Source organism: Eurytemora carolleeae, unplaced genomic scaffold, assembly GCF_000591075.1.
Source record: "Eurytemora carolleeae unplaced genomic scaffold, Eaff_2.0 scaffold317, whole genome shotgun sequence".
NCBI classification, from domain to species: Eukaryota; Metazoa; Arthropoda; class Copepoda; order Calanoida; family Temoridae; genus Eurytemora; species Eurytemora carolleeae.
Genome location: NW_019396274.1, coordinates 243,815 through 265,392, shown reverse-complemented (window position 1 = coordinate 265,392; position 21,578 = coordinate 243,815). Strand labels below are relative to the sequence as shown.

At 31.6% G+C, this 21,578-nt stretch overlaps 1 protein-coding gene across 3 annotated transcripts in view; it reads left to right on the top strand.

Moving 5' to 3' along the window:
- The window catches only part of LOC111699919 (uncharacterized), a 35,642-nt gene extending 14,271 nt beyond the window's left edge, over nt 1–21,371 (top strand). For 2 of the 3 annotated variants that reach the window (XM_023470694.1, XM_023470693.1), the window contains exons 2-19: nt 2,476–2,682; nt 6,580–6,697; nt 8,449–8,526; nt 8,855–8,913; nt 10,141–10,263; nt 10,836–10,899; nt 11,999–12,055; nt 12,239–12,331; nt 13,138–13,211; nt 15,009–15,103; nt 15,974–16,056; nt 16,530–16,587; nt 16,760–16,874; nt 17,384–17,486; nt 18,472–18,602; nt 20,253–20,310; nt 20,680–20,777; nt 20,853–21,371. In XM_023470694.1, the coding sequence (XP_023326462.1) occupies nt 2,591–2,682; nt 6,580–6,697; nt 8,449–8,526; nt 8,855–8,913; nt 10,141–10,263; nt 10,836–10,899; nt 11,999–12,055; nt 12,239–12,331; nt 13,138–13,211; nt 15,009–15,103; nt 15,974–16,056; nt 16,530–16,587; nt 16,760–16,874; nt 17,384–17,486; nt 18,472–18,602; nt 20,253–20,310; nt 20,680–20,777; nt 20,853–21,057 (1,704 nt within the window). In that variant the 5' untranslated portion in view covers nt 2,476–2,590 and the 3' untranslated portion in view covers nt 21,058–21,371. Of the gene's footprint in view, nt 1–275; nt 343–2,475; nt 2,683–6,579; nt 6,698–8,448; nt 8,527–8,854; nt 8,914–10,140; nt 10,264–10,835; nt 10,900–11,998; nt 12,056–12,238; nt 12,332–13,137; nt 13,212–15,008; nt 15,104–15,973; nt 16,057–16,529; nt 16,588–16,759; nt 16,875–17,383; nt 17,487–18,471; nt 18,603–20,252; nt 20,311–20,679; nt 20,778–20,852 lie in introns of those variants that run through there. The other variant, XM_023470692.1, reaches the window with a different exon arrangement.
- The last annotated feature ends 207 nt before the right edge of the window (nt 21,372–21,578 follow it).

Genomic DNA, 21,578 nt, shown 5'->3' with positions numbered 1-21,578 from the left:
CTGGTGCTCAATTTAAACCGGGTTTTGGCGGATTTAAGTCGCGACTTAAATTCTTTAAATTCGGCCTCAGATTCAACAGATATAGGGAATAGAAAATCAGAGTTCAGACTCAATCCTTTATATCCTGATTTTTGAGAATTTTTTTTTCCTCATGTTTCTTGTTTCTCCAATAAACAACTTTTTGTATGAATTAGCGAAGGAAAAAAGTCGATCCCTGTAATTTTGTAAGAATTACAAAGAAAGAGATAAGAACATGCTGTGTACAGTTTTACCTCGGCCTTTACTTCCTACCTTATCAATTACTCTGTTGCCATTACTTTTAGAACACGTTGTGTTATGAAGGTTCGATACTTTTTTTCTGATTTAAAAACTTGTTGAAAAACTTGTTCGCTCAGACATGTTATTTGTGTAATTTTTGGAAGTTTCTTGCAGGAAATCATATTTTTTCGGAAAATTCTGTTTTACTGACTCAGTCTGGTTTAAAGGGACTGTAAGCGTGATTTCAAGTGATCCTCCATGCAAAGAGGGTAATGTAAATGTTGATATTTCTTATTCAAAATTAAAATAACCCTCCATTAAATGAGGGCGCATATGCCTGATTCACAACGGTACCCAGCCTTGCAAACAAAGTTGTCAACATTAACAATCGTTAACCGTGGAGAAAAAAGATAAGTGAGTCATCCTTGATCAGCCTGAGGTTGTAAGGGTACGGTTGTGAATCGAAGAGTCACTTTAAACTACGTCTACAGCCTCTTTAATACTTGCTTAAAGTAAAATTTTGCTTGATTGGTTTATATTTCGAGCTCTTGTGGTAACACGATACAGGGGGGAAAGAAATCTGAAACTTTCTTTGATAGTTAAAATTGTAAACTTTTTTGTTAGTTTTCGTATTTGCAACCACTTTGTCAACAAATTCTTTTACTCGCTTTTTTTGCCTTTTTGATCTGATATCATCATACCTAGCTGGGCTTGACCAAAATTATCTTTTGAAAAATTCAAGGCGCACTTGTGGTGTTTACTATTACATTTTAACCAAAAAGTAAACTCTCCTCCTTTTGGTAAGGACTTACTTTTTGTACAAATACGAATTCTCAGATTGAAATTATATTATCCACCGCAACTTATTATTTTAAAATTGTTTTGTGCATTTTGCGGAACGATGCGGAAATCAGATAATCCAAGAGCCTTTATTTGAAATCCTAGTCTTCCTTCGCATTTTACATGGATTTTTGTAACTTGAAAACTTCACGCATCGCTATTTGGAATTTTCTGACCAGTAAAACAGTCAGGGTTCAGGGCTGCAGATATTACTGCTAGAAAATTAATTTCAGGAAATGCAGTTGCTAGAAAATCAATCTATTCCTACATTTGTAATAGTTAGAATAGGGCTCATAGTGATTTAAAGGTCTGCAGGCTCTATGATAACTTCTAAAATGTTCATTTCCAGGACTAAACTAATTTTTATGAGTTAGTTAGATAAAATTAAAAGCAGGGAACTAAGATACTATTGCTGCAACTTTTATTAGCAGTCCGGATCAATGTGAAGTATCTGGAACAGAGTGCACTGTTTAGGCTTTTGCAAGGGAAACTTTCCCTGCACCCAGGTGCATCAGGTTATATTTCTCTATGACCCTAAATTGAGTTGTCGTAAATGAAGGTTACTCTGACATATGTCGACTTTTCCTCAATAATTCGAAACCAAGCGGATCTGTCCAATACAGAGGCGTATTCAGGGGGGGGGGCTATGGAGGCTCAGCCCCCTGGAAAAATTACCGACTGCGCCTCTAGATCTGTATCTGTCCTAATTGGTCAATTATATTCAGGATAGCCAGATAAAAAATATATTAGAATATCCAAATATCTAACCATGATTGATAAATAATATATGGATATAAAATATTTACTAATAAAACTCTACACTCTACACGGGTATCGAGGAAATCAGATTTCCACTGGGTATCGTGATCTGGAAGAAATTTCATCTTGATTTAGATCTTCATGAAATCATTCTTAGGGTTATAAATTTGAATTTAATCTGATCTTTATTTATTTTGATTCTAAAGACCTTATTGAAATACGTTTTGTAATGAATAGATAAATGTATAAACATTAAAGTAAATCTAAACACCACCCCCTCCTCGCTTCTAAGTTCCTTGTCCCCTATATTTAAATCTGTTGCCCCCCCCTTTCGACTTTCCCCCCATCAGCTCCCCATGGCCCGCCCTGTACACGGTGTTTGATCAATTCCAATTTTTCCCCAGAAAACTAACAAAATTCCAATAGTCTTATTTGTAAATCAGCTGTCGAGGGAAGCAAATAATAATATTTGTCAAACTTTCAACAAGTCTGAAATCTTAAAAATTAACAAAATAGGGTTTCTAGATGATTAGACGTTCTTAAAATTTCTAACAGTGTGTTTTCTGTTGTATTTATGATTTTTTTTCTTTTTCAAATTTTAAATTTTTTTAATTTCAGATGATTTGCCGGCAGCATGTCGGTTGACGAGAAGGAGTATAGACGATACCGGCCGAATTAGCCGGTCTTAAACCCCCCACAGTATCGGCCGAATCGCCGACTGGACGATTTATCGATGATGAATTGTTTAAGCATCCCATCGCGCGGACTGCGCCGATCGGTCGCGATTCTAACAATATGGACTTCATTCTGCTACCTCTTATTCAGGTTAGATGAGGGGTTATCGTACAGTACAGTACAGTACAGTACAGTACAGTACAGTACAGTACAGTACAGTACAGTACAGTACAGTACAGTACAGTATCGTACAGTAGTCGTCAAAATAAATTCAAAATGTAATTAATCTCAAAAAGTGTAAAAAAATATTTAAGAAGTAATTGTTATTTCTAATCAATCAGAAACGTAGAGCCATCACACAGATTCAACCTGCTAATTAGTCAGGGTCGACTTTGAAGTGTCGCAACGTCTTTGGCTTTGATTTTACCGCTCTAACTGACTTATGCTTTACTGTAGCCCTTTGCAATATACATTTTAGCAAAATAAAGCAGTTGTTGTTAGCTATGGTTTTCATCAAGTAATTGGCAAATTCTCATCAATTTTTGCTTGAGAGCGTGAAACCTTTAAATCACAGTTGCAATATATCCAACTTAGAAAGCAATGTTAGATAATTTTTAGGTCAAACTGTCTTCGTACATAACGTTATCGAAGTTCTTCTAGCAGTTCATATTTATTACTAATGAAAAACGCTATTTTAAAGTGAATTTTAAAATTCATTATATTTTGATGACAAATGTACAAATTAACTAAACTTTATCAACATCAAAAATGTGTGATAAATCCATTTTACCAAATTTACAATTGTGAATTGAACACAACAGTTATACACAACTTACATATTTTTAACTTACAATTTACATCTATCAACATAATATTTCATATAGGAAGTTAATCAGATAGGGGGGAGGGGGGTGTTCATTCAGCTCCAAGGGGAAGTCCCACCTGGAATGTCAAAAAGGTGAAGCCCCCCCCCCCTCAAGAAACTCCGGTATACGCCCCTGAGGATGATAATTACCATGATATTTGTCTTCATTAACTACAAAAAATAAAAGTTCACTTCTTAGCATTGTTGTTAAATATTTCTAAGAAAACATTAGACTGAGGAAACAGAAATATCAAGTTTAATTCAAAACTGGAAATGGCAAAATAGTAAGAATCCTAAAAATTACAAATTCTGCTGTGTCTATCTTTTTTAAGGAATGGTGTCGAAAATTATGTTGACTCTTTAATCGTTATGTTTAAGAATTCTTGTAACTTAAAATATATTTTATTTTAAACTTTAAAAAAGGTTTTAATTACTTCTTTTGTTAATCGCTAATGTAGATTTATTTAAATTGACAGTTTTGCTTAAAAAGTACATTAGTTTTTTACAAATTTTTTAGATAAACGAAATAAAACGAATTTTAGAAAATAAAAATGCCGCAATTAAAAACATACCAAGTACACGTATCCCATAGTTCAAAAGTAAGGATAAGAATTATCAATATTTTCGTTAGCATTGTGTCCACTATTAAGTTAACAAAGAAAAAATTGACGTATTAAAAAACATTTTAAACATGAGATGATTTTAAATGATGAAGGGGAAAAATTAAAAATATTGACATTAAATTTTACACAAAAACATCTGGTATTAAAATTAATTTAATGATCTAAAAAGCGATGAATTTTTTATTAAAATGGAAGTTTTTTACCATTATTTATATGTTTAACGCAAAAACTCAGCAAGTAAAACCCTGAATTTTTCATAAAAATTGGACATCCTTTTTAAAAAAAAATGATCATTATTGTTATTAAAAAAGGGGTTATTAGAGGGGGGGGGGGCACAACGTCTTCCTGAGGATGCAAAAAAATTCAGCGCGCTCACGCTACACTAAAGCTCTCGTACGCCCTGAGGGTTAACATAGAAAATACTATTCCTATTAATATTCCGCCACTACTCCGCAAACAATGCCGGAATTGAAAATGTAATTTGTTCAGATTAACTATTGGCCTTGTATTATGAAAAGTGCATATCTGATTGTTGTATTATGATCAAACATAACTTTATAGAACAATACCTTATTTAAAAACTAAACTCTGCTAATTAAACATTTTCAGTTTATTCATTCATTCATTCATTCGTTTACTTTTATGCACTTTTATAAACAACGGAAATGACATGTTTAATTGTTTAGGTCTCATCTGATTTAAGTTGCATGGCATTTCCGCCCCCCCCCCCTCCCCACAGCCCCGTTTATGTCATTAATATAATAAAGCTCTTCGCTCATGTATATATATATATATTTATAGCAATAGCCAATCTTAATAATCAATAGAACATGTTCTATAGACTTATTTTAAGAACATATATATTTATATATGTGTTTGATATAGCTGGCCAAAATGATTAGACCAAATTGACTCTATTTTCTGAGAAAACCCATGGTAACCATAGTAGGTGATATAGGCAAAAAAATGTTGGATATTTTTTGAAACTCGAGCAACGCCGGGCACTCCAACTTGTATTTCTACATTTTTGTTATTAAAACATTTTTTTTATAATGGATCTTAATGTTTCTACAAAAGACAGATATAAAAAGCGAATATTGAGTTTTAGGTATCATATTCTCCTTTTATGTATTATGTTACAATCAAATAATAAGTTGCAAAAATATTGATATAGATACCCTTTATCTCATTAGCTAGCAGAGGGGCAACCAGGATATGGGGGCTGAATATTGATATAGATACCCTTTATCTCATTAGCTAGCAGAGGGGCAACCAGGATATGGGGGCTAAATATTGATATAGATACCCTTTATCTCATTAGCTAGCAGAGGGGCAACCAGGATATGGGGGCTAAATATTGATATAGATACCCTTTATCTTTAGCTAGCAGAGGGGCAACTAGGATATGGGGGCTGAATATTGATATAGATACCCTTTATCTCATTAGCTAGCAGAGGGGTAACCAGGATATGGGGGCTGAATATTGATAAAGATACCCTTCATCTCATTAGCTAGCAGAGGGGTAACCAGGATATGGGGGCTGAATATTGATATAGATACCCTTTATCTCATTAGCTAGCAGAGGGGTAACCAGGATATGGGGGCTGAATATTGATATAGATACCCTTTATCTCATTAGCTAGCAGAGGGGCAACCAGGATATGGGGGCTAAATATTGATATAGATACCCTTTATCTCATTTACTAGCAGAGGGGCAACCAGGATATGGGGGCTAAATATTGATATAGATACCCTTTATCTCATTAGCTAGCAGAGGGGCAACCAGGATATGGGGGAGAATGTTAATTTTAGAATTATATCCTATAATTTTAAATTGGCGTACAGGGTTACCCTAGAATACCCTCCTCGCAATTCTTGAGTTAGTTAGAAATGTCTGTGGTTTCTATGAATGCAACAATTTATTCTATATTTACATAACCTTTGAGGCTAGATATTGTGCAGATGGAAAATTTGCGCAAACATCTGTTTGCTTTAATAGAAACAGACTACTTGCCTTACACTTTTCTTATTCTGAAATATGTCGTCGTACTTTGATGTTTCAAATCATAAGTCAGTTGAAACTTATAATTTGATGTATCAAACCATCAGTTTGCATTGTTATAAATAGTGATAAGAAAATTATTGCTATTGTTATCTTTTGGTATAATTTGTTTTTGCTCGGGAATCCAGTTTTGTCTGTAAACTAAGTTTTCCCTTCAAAATTGGACCTGCTAAACTTATAGTATTTATAAACCAAGCTAAGAACTTGGTTCTACCTAAAGCCCCAAGCAAAAGTCAAATTGGTTCAGGGGTTTCCGAGTTATGATCGGACACGAAAACAGATATTACTACTTTATACATAAATAGATATGCCAGCCCGTGCAGCATCAAGATTGATTGCTATCGATTGAAGAAGATGCTATAACCCATGACATCCCCCCTCTCCCTGGAATAAATTTACCTTGCACTCTGCACTCTGCACTCTGCACTCTGCACTCTGCACTCTGCACTCTGCACTCTGCACTCTACACTCTAACTTCAATTCTATATATTGTTTAGGGTCCCTGATGTTGAGATACGACCATCTTTATCCCTGCATAGTAGAGAGCTTCTAGCTAGACAGGAGAATGTTACTTCTCCCTCCAATATTCTACAATCTACTACAGAAACAACAGAGGTATTTAAGCAATGTACAGTGATAACCAGAAAATTCTGAAATAGGAAGACGACTTTTAGAATCAAATTATAGCTCTAAAAAGTCAAATCAGAAGGGGAAACAGACCCATTTCACGAAATTTCGAAAAAAGTATTTCGAAATAAGTTGTCTTTTTATTATGACGGTCAATTTAACATTTTCGAGATTTTAAGTGAAATTGATATAATAAACGTATAAACGTAAAAGCTTTTTAAATTTTCTTTATTCAGAACTGTTTACTGAAATAAGTTAAGCTTTTGCTTAATGTTTCGTTAGAATACATTATTATTATTATTTCAACCTAACGTAATAATACCTTAGTGGATAGTTTGAAACTTTTTTCAACAGATTTTATAATTATGTTTATGAAAACAATTAACTAATGAATATTGGTGACATTTGTTAGATATCTAGAGCGAGTAATTTTTCAGTTGGATATTCATAGCGAGTAATTTTTGTGTTGGTTATCTAGAGCAGAGAATTTTTGTATTGGATATCCAGAGTGAGTAATTTTTGTGTTGGATATCCAGAGCTGGGAATTTTTGTATTGGATATCCAGAGCGTGTAACTTTTGTGCTGGATATCCAGAGCAAGGAATTTTTGTGTTGGATATTCAAAGCGAGTAATTTTTCTGTTGGATATCCAGAGCGAGTAATGTTTGTGTTGGATATCCAGAGAAAGAAATTTTTCTGTTGGATATCCAGAGCTAGTAACTTTTGTGCTGGATATCCAGAGCAAGGAATTTTTGTGTTGGATATCCAGAGCGAGGAATTTTTGTGTTGGATATCCAGAGCAAGGAATTTTTGTTTTGGATATTCAAAGCGAGTAAGTTTTCTGTTGGATATCCACAGCGAGTAATTTTTCTGTTGGATATCCAGAGAAAGAAATTTTTCTGTTGGATATCCAGAGCTTGTAACTTTTGTGCTGGATATCCAGAGCAAGGAATTTTTGTGTTGGATATTCAAAGCGAGTAATTTTTCTGTTGGATATCCAGAGCGAGTAATGTTTGTGTTGGATATCCAGAGAAAGAAATTTTTCTGTTGGATATCCAGAGCTAGTAACTTTTGTGCTGGATATCCAGAGCAAGGAATTTTTGTGTTGGATATCCAGAGCGAGGAATTTTTGTATTGGATATCTAGAGCAGAGAATTTTTGTATTGGATATCCAGAGCGAGTAATTTTTGTGTTGGATATCCAGAGCGTGTAATTTTTATGTTGGATATCCACAGCGAGTAATTTTTCTGTTTGATATCCAGAGCAAGGAATTTTTCTGTTTGATATCCAGAGCAAGGAATTTTTCTGTTTGATATCCGGCTTAGCCAATGAATTCAGCGGCTGAACTCGATATCCAGGGAACAAATTTTATAGATGAAGGGATTAAAAGTCTTAAATCGGAGAATCTGATTAGAATTAAAAACTGATTATTTTCAATTGTGGTTTCTCTACAAAAGTGACCGCAGTATAAAACATAATGGAACTATCAAAGCTAATTACTTTAGATATTAGGATAAGGAAAACATATTTCAGATTATTGATCGGAACAGGTTTCAAGGACACCGTTGTGAATCGGACATTGACATCTGCATTTACGCTTTCAGCTCCTTTAAAATCAATTATGCGGCTTAGGTTCAGCCCTTAACAATCTTCGGCTTAGCCAATAGGAATCCTAGACTAAACCAGAGATCCAAAAGTTTTAGTCTCTGTTCCTTCTATCTAGTTATCTGTCTAATCCAGGTGAATGTGTTTGAAGCGCAGCCTTATATCGATCGATCTCCAAAAATGAACGAAACTGAGAAAGCAATAAAACTTCAGGTTGATTTTTCATAATAAATTTTTTTTTTAAATAAAATTTTTTAAAAAAATAAATATTTCTGTAAATATCTTGAAAAACAATGATTTTAAAAAACGTAGTCTTTACATTACTTTCTTTGAAAGTGATAATATATAATTCATATAAAAGGGAACATTTTCTATTCTTCTAAACCTTGCATCTTTGCAACCTAATGAACTTTAAAATTTCAAGCTGTCAATTCTATTAAATTTACTAATCAAAGCTTTAAATATGAAGATATCGGGGTTAGAAAACCATTGTTTGTGGCGAGTGTTCAATTTCTTTAAATATAAAATTAAATATTTTTAGGTTCAAATCCCCAATCTGCCATTGGTCTACTGGTTTCAAAATAGAAAAAACAATCCAAGGAAAAACAACAAAATATTTTTTAATAAGATTTTTCTTTGAAAATTCTGCAGTTTAGTAAAAATATCTCATTTAATTTTTTGTAAGTTTAAAATTATTACTTGGCAAAAAGAAAACATTGAAGGTAAAAATATATATGAAAGCTCTTTAAATAAAGGGCCATTTAAACCACGTGAATTTACCCTTTAAATATTTATTTTTGCTTTCAGTATGATAAATGTGGGGTTAATTTTCTTAATTCTAGTTAAACATATTGCTGAAAATATAATTGTTGGGCTACGAGGCCATCTTGAAGTTTACATGTTTACTATTTAATTGTAAACAACTGTCTTCACTAAAATGTTGCCAATTATAACATCTTTTGTTACTTTGGTTAAATTTTTATGATTTGGGGAATAATTTAACTTTTACATTTTCTGTATGCAAATTCATTCACAAGTTAGTTACAGAATTTGTACTTAGCTTACTCCTAATAATATTATTTTTCGACGCATTCATATATAGTTAATATTTCATAATATTTTTGATTTTGTTTTTTTAAATTAATTTTCGCTGGCGCTGGATTTTCGAACATTCCTGGAAAATATGAAAATGTCGTCTTCATTATCAAAAGTCCTCGAAACGGGAAAAAATATAACTCTCAGATCATGCAAAATACAAAATATTGTGAAATATCAACTATTTACGAATGCGTCGAAAAATAATCGATGACTATTGTTTGCAATATCTGAATGATTTGTTTGGAATTAAATTGATTTTTTTACGATCCGAATTGAATATTGCATCTTTCTGAATTTGTATGAACACTACGTTCTTCGGTGTGAGTCGTTTTTAACAATTTTCTCCTTATAGACGCAACAGATAGAAGTAAGATTACTAGCGATCAAAAGCGCTTTTTTATCGCATTAAGCCTATACCCCCTTTCATTTTTCGCGAACACTCCCTTTAACTGAAACGTTAAAGCGTAAAAATAATAAAACGTTTCCATTTCTATAAACAATTTAACAAATTCCTATAAAAGTAAGTTTTTAGTTAAGTAAATGCTATTTAACCAAGGCAAGTTCTAAAGAGACGGCATTCTTTAACATCTCTTTGAGATCAATAAAGACGCATTTCTTTGCACTGAAAACTGATGGAAAATCTCTCCATCAGTTGACCCCCCGGTAACCCAGGTTAATAAAAAAAAAACAATCTAAATCAATCGAATTAATATTATGTTGTTTTTCCAGCAAGAATTCATCATGTGCCAAGTATCCCAGCGTCTATGATATTCATTTTAATAATATTTACTGGCAACAAACTGATACAAGTAACGGAACTTTCTTCCTCTACGCAGCTTATTTAGACGTCAGGTAGATTATATGTAGCATATTTTGACGTCAAGAAGGTTCTACCCAGCTTATTTAGAAGTTAAGTAGGTTCTACACAGATTATTTAGAAGTCAGGTAGGTTCTACACAGCTTATTTAGACGTCATATAGGTTCTACGCATCTTATTTAGACGTTGGATAGGACACAGCTTAATTACACGTTAGGTATGTTCTACACAGATTATTTAGTTGTCATGTAGGTTCTACGCAGCTAAATTTGTCGTCAGGTAGATTATACACAGCTTTTTTAGACGTCAGGTAGGTTCTACACAGCTTACTTAGACGTCAGGTAGGTTATACGCACCTTATTTAGACGTCAAGTAGGTCCTAAGCAGTTCATTTAGAAGTCAGGTATGTTCTACGCAACTTATTTAGACGTCAGGAAGATTTTGCGCACAATTATTTTGGTTTAGTATTAGAAAAGATCTGACTACTCTCTAAAAAAATATTATCTCTTTATCACAGAGTTACAGGTCGTCATTAACATTGCATACTTTGTGGGTAAACTTGTAAATCAATCTATTAAGATTATCATTTTAATTTACTTTATTTTAGAGCTTCTAACAGGTTGGGGCCCACTATACGGATTCTAACCATGATCAACAGAATAGAACCTACGGTAAGTACATCCATTCTCATATTTGTGAACAAACAATATTTGTAAACAAACAATATTTCTAAACATACAATATTTGAAAACAAACAATATGTGTAAACAAACAATATTTGTAAACAAACAATATTTGTAAACAAACAATATTTGTAAACAAACAATATTTGTAAACAAACAATATTTGTAAACAAACAATATTTGTAAACAAACAATATTTGTAAACAAACAATATTTGTAAACAAACAATATTTGTAAACAAACAATATTTGTAAACAAAAACTTATTGAAATTAAACAATGGATCATCCTTATTCTTTTTTACTTAAAATATCAGATTACAATCCATTGTGCAAAAAACAAAAATAATTCATTAAGAATGCAATTTCTAAAGAAAAAACAATCTAGAAAATTCACTTTTTGTCAAAAATTTTTTTTTGTTGACAGTGCTCTTAATTGTTATTGGACCGAAGTTATTTTTTTATAAAACCTGCAGGTTCGAGTCTTTTTATAGAGCAGGTTCGAGTCTTTTTATAGAGCAGGTTCAAGCAGGTTCGAGTCTTTTTATAGAGCTGGTTCGAGTCTTTTTATAGAGCAGGTTCGAGTCTTTTTATAGAGCAGGTTCGAGTCTTTTTATAGAGCAGGTTCGAGTCTTTTTATAGACAGGTTCGAGTCCTTTTAGTAATCATAATTTAGCTTTATCACGTACGCGTTGTTTAAAAATAATAGTACTTAGGTGTTTTTATGAATGGTTTATGCACTTGTCTTGAGTTTTTTCTAGATAGAACTAGAAGCTTTCTACAAAACAGAAATAATAAACGGTTTAGACTTTAGAGCATAATTTAACATTATAACGCGATGATTACTTGAAAGCTCTGCTATAAATCAATTTAGCATGAAGTGTGCGTAAATACTAAATGCACAATAGTTGTTAAATTAAAGGAGTTAAATCTTTGCCACAAACTCAAATATTCTAATTCATATATCGTTGAAACTTGATGGTGGAAACCTTTAATAATTCAAACTAAAATTTTTTGATCAATTGAAAGGCAAAGGTTCATTTCCTTTCTTTCCGTTTAAAAATAAACAACATCAAATTTTATTTTAAGGTTAAAACTCACTGTCAGCTGTGGTTCAATTCGACAAATACACCAATTTTTTCCAAGGTTTGTTATAACTTAATTTAATAATTTTAAAAAGTCACCAAAAATATTGATTTTTAAAATCTAAATTCTATAACCTTGCTAACTCAATTATGCTTTTTGTAGCCCTAGACCCGTATATAATCTGTGTCCTATATTTAGGTTCTTGAGTACAAGTATATTTGGTATAAGAAATATTATATTCAGGTTCTTGAATACAAGTATATTTGGTATAAGAAATGGGGAAACTACAAGCAAGGAATATTTCAACCCTATCTCTTAGCATGTCAAATACCTAAGGTAGGGTTTACACTAAAGGACAATAAAATGTCCACGCTGAACTAAAAATAAGTTTTGCATTGTCTGTTTTTAATTGCTAAAATAAAACAAGAAACTTGAAGAAAAATTGGATCACAAAACTTGAATTTTCGCTGTTTCCTTAAATAATATCGAGGGTTTTAGCTACATTGATATTTTATGAAAGGTGCCATAAAATATCATTTGATGCATTGTCATTTGTTGAGAGTCCTTTTTCAGTTTATCTTTGTTTGAAAAAAAAACGTTAAAGGAATTGAGTCTTTGCCACAAACTCTGATTTTCTTTTCCCTATATCTTTACAAAAAAATGTCATAGACCTTAGATATTTCAAACTAAAATGAACTATGTTATTTCAAAGAATATAAGTTTGAAAAATCAAAGGTTTACACAATCAGGTTGCAAAGATACAGAGATTTATAAATTTGAGTTTGATTTTTATCTTTTTTTTAAGACTTCTACAGATACACAGAGTGTTCGATATTATGATGATAATTTCGTTTAACAAAGACCTTCAGAGACTTCGAAAGAATTTATAAGACGTTGTCTTGACAATTAAACTTATATCTTAGGAGTTGTCAAATAAATAGCCATGAAATGTGCGGGGACAATTTTAAATAGTTCCACATACTAAATTTCTGTATCATTTTATTATTCGTAGGTTAAAAACAACAACAACAATAAATTCTTTCGATATCTCCAAAGTTCTGGGTTAACTAGACTCAATTTCCATGGTTTTGGGACACCCTGTAGAAAAAAAAACTATTTTAAAATATTTTTTATTATTTAAGTCGCACTGGGGCGAGGTGCCAGCATCTGTTTCTATAGTAGAGAAGGAATGTGATGATGCTACTAATAATATTAGGTTATTATCATTTATTAGTAATATTTTCTATTGAGAAATCAGAATTTTTTAGAGAAGAAATCGAAATTTTTCAATGGAGACACATCGGAGACCCCTCTAATTAAATTGATTTTTCGGAAACCAAAAATATTTCTTCGGAGACTTTCTCAACTATAAAAAAAACAATATTTAACACTCATCATAAAATAAAAGACTTCATTAACGATCACACATTGTTTACGAAAAAGACGTTAATGAACGATATAATTAACATTTACAATTAAAAAACGGAAAGAGCATTTTTGAACTGAAAGATTTTGAAATGACAGAATGTGGAGAGTCAGGGTCCTCGGTAAAGAACATTGAACGAAGGCTTTCAAAAAATCAAGAACGTACACACTACACAGCCCTAGTATAGCTTGTTCCATTCACGAACAAGCTACTGTGTAACAATGAGAAAGAAAAGTGTTAAATTCTGACAATTGCCTTCATTATCTCTGTAATAAGTCCTCAAGTCACTTTTATGAAAACACAAGAATGGTCAGCTGTTGATCCGATGAAATTTTCAAAATATTTATTTGTTGTCTCGTCTTGAAATGTTCATTGGTAAATGATGATAAAACACAATTAACTTGCTACTCAGTTTTCACTCAATAAGTTTCGATAAAAACCTAATGATAAAAGTTAAATCAGTAAAACTTTGGTTAAATTACTATTTGTCAGGGCCGGGGGTAAAACTCAAATAATCACAACTCCTTAAAAAATATTTTTTTTGACTAAATCTTCAGCCGACAATATTATATATATTATAAAAATTAGAAAATGAAGCATGTTCTCAAGAGGAATTGATCAAAGGGGTTTTCTAGTAAAAATTGTTGACAAAATTGATATTTTGTGTGATATATGATATCTTAACAAAAAAATTGAAGATAAACAACATGAATTTTGATCATAAGAGAAAATATATGCAAAATAAACAAACCTGTTAAATTGTATTACATATTTTTCTCTTAGGATAGAAACATTGCAACGTTTAATAAAAGAAAAACTTTATCAGAATACAAGTATTTTATAAATTAAAAACCACAAAGTTAAGTTATAAAGAGAAAAGGATGATCTATTGCTAAAATAAAGCTAAAAGTTCGATTTTGTTACTCGTCACATTTATAGAGAAAAAAAAATATGTTTAAACATTATTTTTAGATGTCATAAGGATATTTTCTAGGCATTAAGGAGTGATATTTGAGAACGATAAAGTGAGCAAATGTAAAAAAAAATTCAACTTTAAAGGAGTAAAAATACTGCAACTTAAAGGGAGTGTTCGCGAAAAATGAAAGGGGGTATAGGCTTAATGCGATAAAAAAGCGCTTTTGATCGCTACTAATCTAACTTCTATCTGTTGCGTCTATAAGGAGAAAATTGTTAAAAACGACTCACACTGAAGAACTCAGCGCCCATACAAATTCGGTATTTTTAAGTTTCCCTTTAATTTGGAGGTTTACAGAGTTACACGATCAGGTTGTAAAGATTTGAGGATTAGCTTATGCATTTAGAGGGACTGTAAACGTACTTTTAAGTGACCAGTATGCAAAGATTGCAATGTCCGATTTACAATGGTACTCATAAAAGGTTTGTCTGATCAAGTATGAATAAGATATGTAGGATTAAAACATATCTTAAATGATTATTTTCACTTTAAATGACCCTTATAGTCTCTGTAAAGAATATGATAGATTGTAAATGGTGTTAAGTTAATGTCAAGGGAAAAAACAAAAACTAAAAATCAACCAAATGATATTTTTAAAATATTTACTTCAGGGTGATCTACAACAAACACGAGGGCCCAAAGAAGAAGTTTGCCGTGTGTGTCAAAGGATTAGATTTCCCAGATGACGACCTCTCCGTTAGATTAGGTAATCAATCAATTAATCAGTCAATCAATCAAATTTATGTTAATTGATGATTAAATAGAAATATACCATCAAAAATAAAACTAAGATTTCTCGCCTCAAACCCAGCTCAGGTGTGGTTGAAACTTTGATATATTAAGCTTTAAATATGTCATTTACCATAGCATAGTTTGAAATATCAAAGGTTACTGTATGACACCTAAGCTAGGAACTTTAGAAAGGAAAACCTTAAATCCCGACAGCTTAATCCAAATATACACTATGTAAACTTTTAATTTTAGTCCGTAATCCACTCTTTTTCTCTCACTTTGGAAATCTGTTTTCTCCAATGAGACTGCAGGAATATAGTTCGTAAATTGTATTGACCAATGACAGCCTTGAAAAAAAATTCTATCTGCTAAAGGGAGACCTCCGCAATTGCTAACAAATAGAGAATTTGTTGTCAGCCATTTTGTAAATTAATCGGTGAAGAAAAATATGCAATAATACGTTTGAGATTTTTTAAAACCAAATAAATGGGTTAGACAATAAGTGAAGGCCCTTCCAGTCAAGAAAACAAACAAATCTGGTGTTCCTAGGATCAAATTTGTTGATCTAAATATTTAATATCGAGACCAACATAAAATCGAGATCATGTTTTTCTCGAGATTAGCAAAAAGAGAGGATTAAGTATTAATCCTGATATACACCCTTCTTAAGTTTCCCGCTCAGGTTGCAAAGATTAAAGGTTAAGAATTTTATGTTTTTGTTGAATTAGCTAGAAAAGGTTCAATTACATATTGATTTTTCTGATTTGTGCACTTTTAACGGATTTTTTTACATTTTTAAAATCCCTTTTGTCGGACAGAACATAACTTGATTTTGATGTTTTAGTTGAATGGTTGGAACTGTTGAATACTCTTGGAGCAGAGAAAATATTTATGTATAATCTAGAAGTCCATCCAAATGTGACGAAGGTGAGTAGCCATTTTTTTGTCATTTTATTTTTCTTTCAATGGAATTTTTGGGTTCCTTAAAATATTTCAGCCCATTCGGTCCAGCCGTTTGGCCAGCTATAGCTGACATATAAATATGTATAGTCTAAGTGTATAGATACAAATATAAATATATGAGCGAAGATCTCTTTTATATAGATGTGTTACGATCTAAACCTATTCACATTTATGATGTTAAATTGTTTTTAAGGTCCATTTCTCTGATTAATAGATTTGAAATTGAAATTAAAGTTTAAGGTTCTGTAAGATAAATTTGATCAATCCTCCATGCACAGATGGAATTACCCATTCACAACAATACCCTTGAGGCCTTTATATAATAAATAGATAAGGAAAATTATGTCGTTTTTCTTAAGTGTTTTTTACATAATCGGGCATCTTTGCTTACATGTACCTTTAATAAAGAAAAAGTTTTAAAACAATGTTTATTTTAGGTTTTAAATCACTATGTAGAGAAGGGTATTGTAGATTTGACACAGTTATCGTTGCCAGGTATAATACAGAGATAAACATTATACATTCAAATATTTGTCATCTTCGCTCTTATCAATTTTGCTGGAACAAAAAGGTTGAAAATTAAACTTTCTAAAATGGTTCACCTCTAAACTCTGGACTCCACAAAAGAAAAAATGCATTTTGTATGCCTAGTAACATTTTTTTCTAGGTTATCAACCGAACCTGCCTGGGCTGCAACATCTTTACCTCAAGAGTAAACTGAATAACAAGCGGCAAAATGAACTTATTCCGTACAATGATTGTTTGTACAGAAATATGTACAGGTAAGTGTTGAATATGTACAGGTTAGTGTTGAATATGTACAGGTAAGTGTTGAATATGTACAGAGTAGTGTTGAATATGTACAGGGTAATGTTGAATATGTACTGGGTAGTGTTGAATATGTACAGTACAGGGTAATGTTGAATATTTACAGGTTAGTGTTGAATATGTATAGGTTAGTGTTTAATATTTACAGAGTAGTGTTGAATATGTACAGAGTAGTGTTGAAAATGTACAGGGTAATGTTGAATATGTACAGGTTAGTGTTTAATATGTACAGGTTAGTGTTTAATATGTACAGGTTAGTGTTGAATATGTACAGGTTAGTGTTGAATATGTACAGGGTAGTGTTGAATATGTACAGAGTAGTGTTTAATATGTACAGAGTTGTGTTGAATATGTACAGAGTAGTGTTGAATATGTACAGGTTAGTGTTGAATATGTACAGAGTAGTGTTGACTATGTACAGGGTAGTTTTGAATATGTTTTTTTTTACATTTTAAATTTTAAGATACGAGTATGTTGCCCTCCTGGATATCGACGAGGTCATCATGCCTCTGCAGCACAACTCCTGGCAGGATATGATGGAGGAAGTCATCAAGGCAAGCCTCAAGGTAAACAAGAAAACAAGGTATTATTGCTACAGTTAATAGTGATGAATATCACATTTTTTAAAACTAAAGATCTTCAGACTTTCAAATGTTCCCAAAAAATATGAGAATTTCTTAAAATTGTAAAAATGTTTATATTTAACATCAGTTTAACCCCTTTAAGTTAAGATTAATGCAAAAACGAAGTAAATTTTAGCACGATAGCTTTTTGAAAAGTTTTTTGTATAGCCTTTTGAAGGAACAAAAGCATTAAATCACTAGACCCAAAACTATTAATTTGTTACATCAAAAGCACATATCATTGTAAAATTTTCTGTATATATATATATTTTAAGGGAGGGAAAAAGGGGAAAGGGGGGGGAACTTAATCAAATAGTTTTTACTAAAACCAAGAGTTCTTTTCCAAAAATTTCATTTACCAAGGGATATCTTTTACAACGACATTTTACCAGGAGTATTATTGTAAAATTATGCTTTACAAGGGAGCTATTTAAAGGAGAGTTTATATTACTAAATCAGATTTATGAAAGGGGTTTGAACTATACAAGATCCTATTCAACCAATTAGATCTCAGTGGTTCAAGAGAAGTAGTTAAACCACAGTCATAGCTAGTTCAACTTAAACTCTCTACTGTTCTTAAAAGGACTGTAAACGTAATTTCAAGTTAAACCCCCACGCAAAGATGGCATTGCCCGATTCACAACGGTATCCTAATAATCTTTTGCTGATCAATTATGAATTAGATATCAATGTATATAATGTTGAAAGCTGATTATTTTCAAGGATGGGTTCTTTACTAAAATGACTTGCGCATTTACTGCATTTCTACGCATAGAAGTTATCAAAAATTAACACTTTAAATCTTCCACATTATTGATCAGATAAAGATTTTTGTGAATTTGGCATTGTCAAGTTTGTCTGTAGGGTCACTTTTAATTACGCTTTTACAGTCCCTTAAATTTTTCTATTCTGCACTGTTGATGTTTAGGTGAAGAATGAGAGTAGAGCCAGTTATAACTTCAGGAATGTTTACTTTATGGATGAAATGTTGGAGAGTAATAATCATGGACATTTCAAAGATATTCCTCCTTACCTACATATGCTGCAACATGTTTACAGGTAGAATTATATCATTTCAAGGATATTCCTCCTTACCTACATATGCTGCAACATGTTTACAGGTAGAATTATATCATTTCAAGGATATTCCTCCTTACCTGTATATGCTGCAACATGTTTACAGGTAGAATAATATCATTTCAAGGATATTCCTCCTTACCTGCATATGCTGCAACATGTTTACAGGTGGAATAATATCATGTCAAGGATATTCCTCCTTACCTACATATGCTGCAACATGTTTACAGGTAGAATAATATCATTTCAAGGATATTCCTCCTTACCTGCATATGCTGCAACATGTTTATAGGTGGAATAATATCATGTTAAGGATATTCCTCCTTACCTACATATGCTGCAACATGTTTACAGGTAGAATTATATCATTTCAAGGATATAGCTCCTTACCTGGATATGCTGCAACATGTTTACAGCAGGTAGAATATATATCAGTAGGCTGTTGAGTGCTTCGCGATCGGGTGTCTTATTTTTTTCTCTCAATCCAGGGTTACAGTTACAGCGCACTTCGCTTTTTTAACGTTTAAATGTTGCTTTCAAGCCGTCAGTTTTCTTCATTTCTGCTAAACTAAAAAATCACGGATTTTCGTGATGTCAATGATTCTTAACATGTATTTCAAAACCGCCATTTTATAGTGAAAAAATTGTCAAAGTCTACCAGCTATAATCCTCCCCCCTGGCCCTGGGGCATATGAGTTGCCGCAAAAAAATGGACTCTTTCGGTTTAACCGTATTTACGTTTATTGGATAAAATAGACAGACAAACAAGCAATGTGTATGTATCACAATGTAAATTCTAATTGGTTTATCTGTTTCTATAGCTAGTGGGTTTCTAATAAAATCGAAATTTATTATTTTTTTATTTTGAAAAGTCGTTATTATTCCTTGCTAATTTGGCCTGATTGGTTACACAGTTTTTACTTGTAATGGCTAATAACAGTTTAAACTTGTAACGGCTAATAACAGTTTAAACTTATAACGGATAATAACAGTTTAAACTTGTAATGGCTAATAACAGTTTAAACTTGTAACGGCTAATAACAGTTTAAACTTGTAACGGCTAATAACAGTTTAAACTTGTAACGGCTAATAACAGACCAAAAAAATGATTTGTTACTTCTTTCTTTACTTGTATATATGTTTATTCTAAGACAATAATTAAATCTTATAATAGATTTTCAATTAGGATCATGGTAAACATTTTATATTTTCCGAAACATTATAAAATTTTATATTTTCCGAAACATTATAAAAATTTTATATTTTCCGAAACATTATAAAAATTTTATATTTTCCGAAACATTATAAAGTTTAATATTTTCAGAAACATTATAAAAATTTTATATTTTCGGAAACATTATAAAAAATTTTATATTTTCCGAAACATTATAAAAATTTTATATTTTCCGAAACATTATAAAATTTTATATTTTCCGAAACATTATAAAGTTTAATATTTTCAGAAACATTATAAAAATTTTATATTTTCGGAAACATTATAAAAATTTTTATATTTTCCGAAACATTATAAAATTTTATATTTTCCGAAACATTATAAATTTTTATATTTTCCGAAACATTATAAAAATTTTATATTTTCCGAAACATTATAAAATTTTTTATTTATTTTAGAAGTTCTAATTACACGAAACCAGGACAGTATGTTAAATGCTTCCATAACCCAGAAAAGGTAAAAAAGAAACTTTAATGAAAAAGATTTTTTAAAATAAAATCTAAATAAAATCTTAATAAAAAAGGAATTGAACACAATTCATAGTTTGAAATATTTAAGGTCTATGTCTAATAAAAACATAATTTCCAATAAAGACATAATTTCAAATTAAGGCATATTTCCAATAAAGACATAATTTCCAATAAAGGCATAATTTCCAATAAAGGCATAATTTCCAATTAAGGCATAATTTTTTATTAAGGCATAATTTCCAATAAAGGCATAATTTCCAATAAAGGCATAATTTCCAATAAAGGCATAATTTCCAATTAAGGAATATTTCCAATTAAGGCATAATTTCCAATTAAGGCATAATTTTTTATTAAGGCATTAATTCTTCACAATCACTTCCCCCTGGGCTGCCTGGGAGGCGTATGTACATCATATCCTGTAGAACCGGAACTAGCACATTTACAGCACTACAGGTACAAGAGCACTCTCCGCAATATAATTCATTTATATACAGTTATTTATGATGTTTGAATGTTTGTTTAATTTAGGTCAGACTGTGTTTCTACGCTAAAAAAGTCGTGTGTGGACAGTTTCAAAAAATATAGTGTGAAAGACACGACTATTTGGAAATGGAAAGACCAGTTGATAAGTAAGACGACATCAGCGCTTCTGAAAATGGGATTTTTTGGCGGGAAAGGAGAAAACCGGTTAAAGGAATTAACCGAGGCATCTCCCGTCAACGCTGTGCCCTAAGATGTTCCTTTATTTGGGACCCTGTAGTTAATGTGCCGTAAATGTATCAAAATGGTAATTTCATGATGTACAAAAATGTACTTCGTACACTAGATGTAACTGTACACAATGATCCTGTGACTTCAGTAGCAGTTCAAGTTTTGTACAAAAAAAGGTTGTACAGTATTTGAACAACTATGCAACGTATGCCATGAAAGAAGACTATTGGTGGTTGTGATTATCAAAAATTTTATACTAAATTTCATATTAGATTTTGTTACTCATTTTTGCCCTGGCAAATTATCGAAAGCAACCATTAAAAAATTATAATTGTATTTTTTAAACAATAATGTATGCTCGAAAAGAAATCGTATGCGCGTAAAATGGGAACTTTTTCAACCAGTTTTTTAATTAAATTTTTTTTTGATGTTGATGAAAAGGCAATTTGCGAATTTGAATCTTAAACTTCAATATTAAAAATCCAAAAACTATAGAATTTAACAGAAAGTCCTGTATTTTTTTGGACTGTATACAAAGTAAAG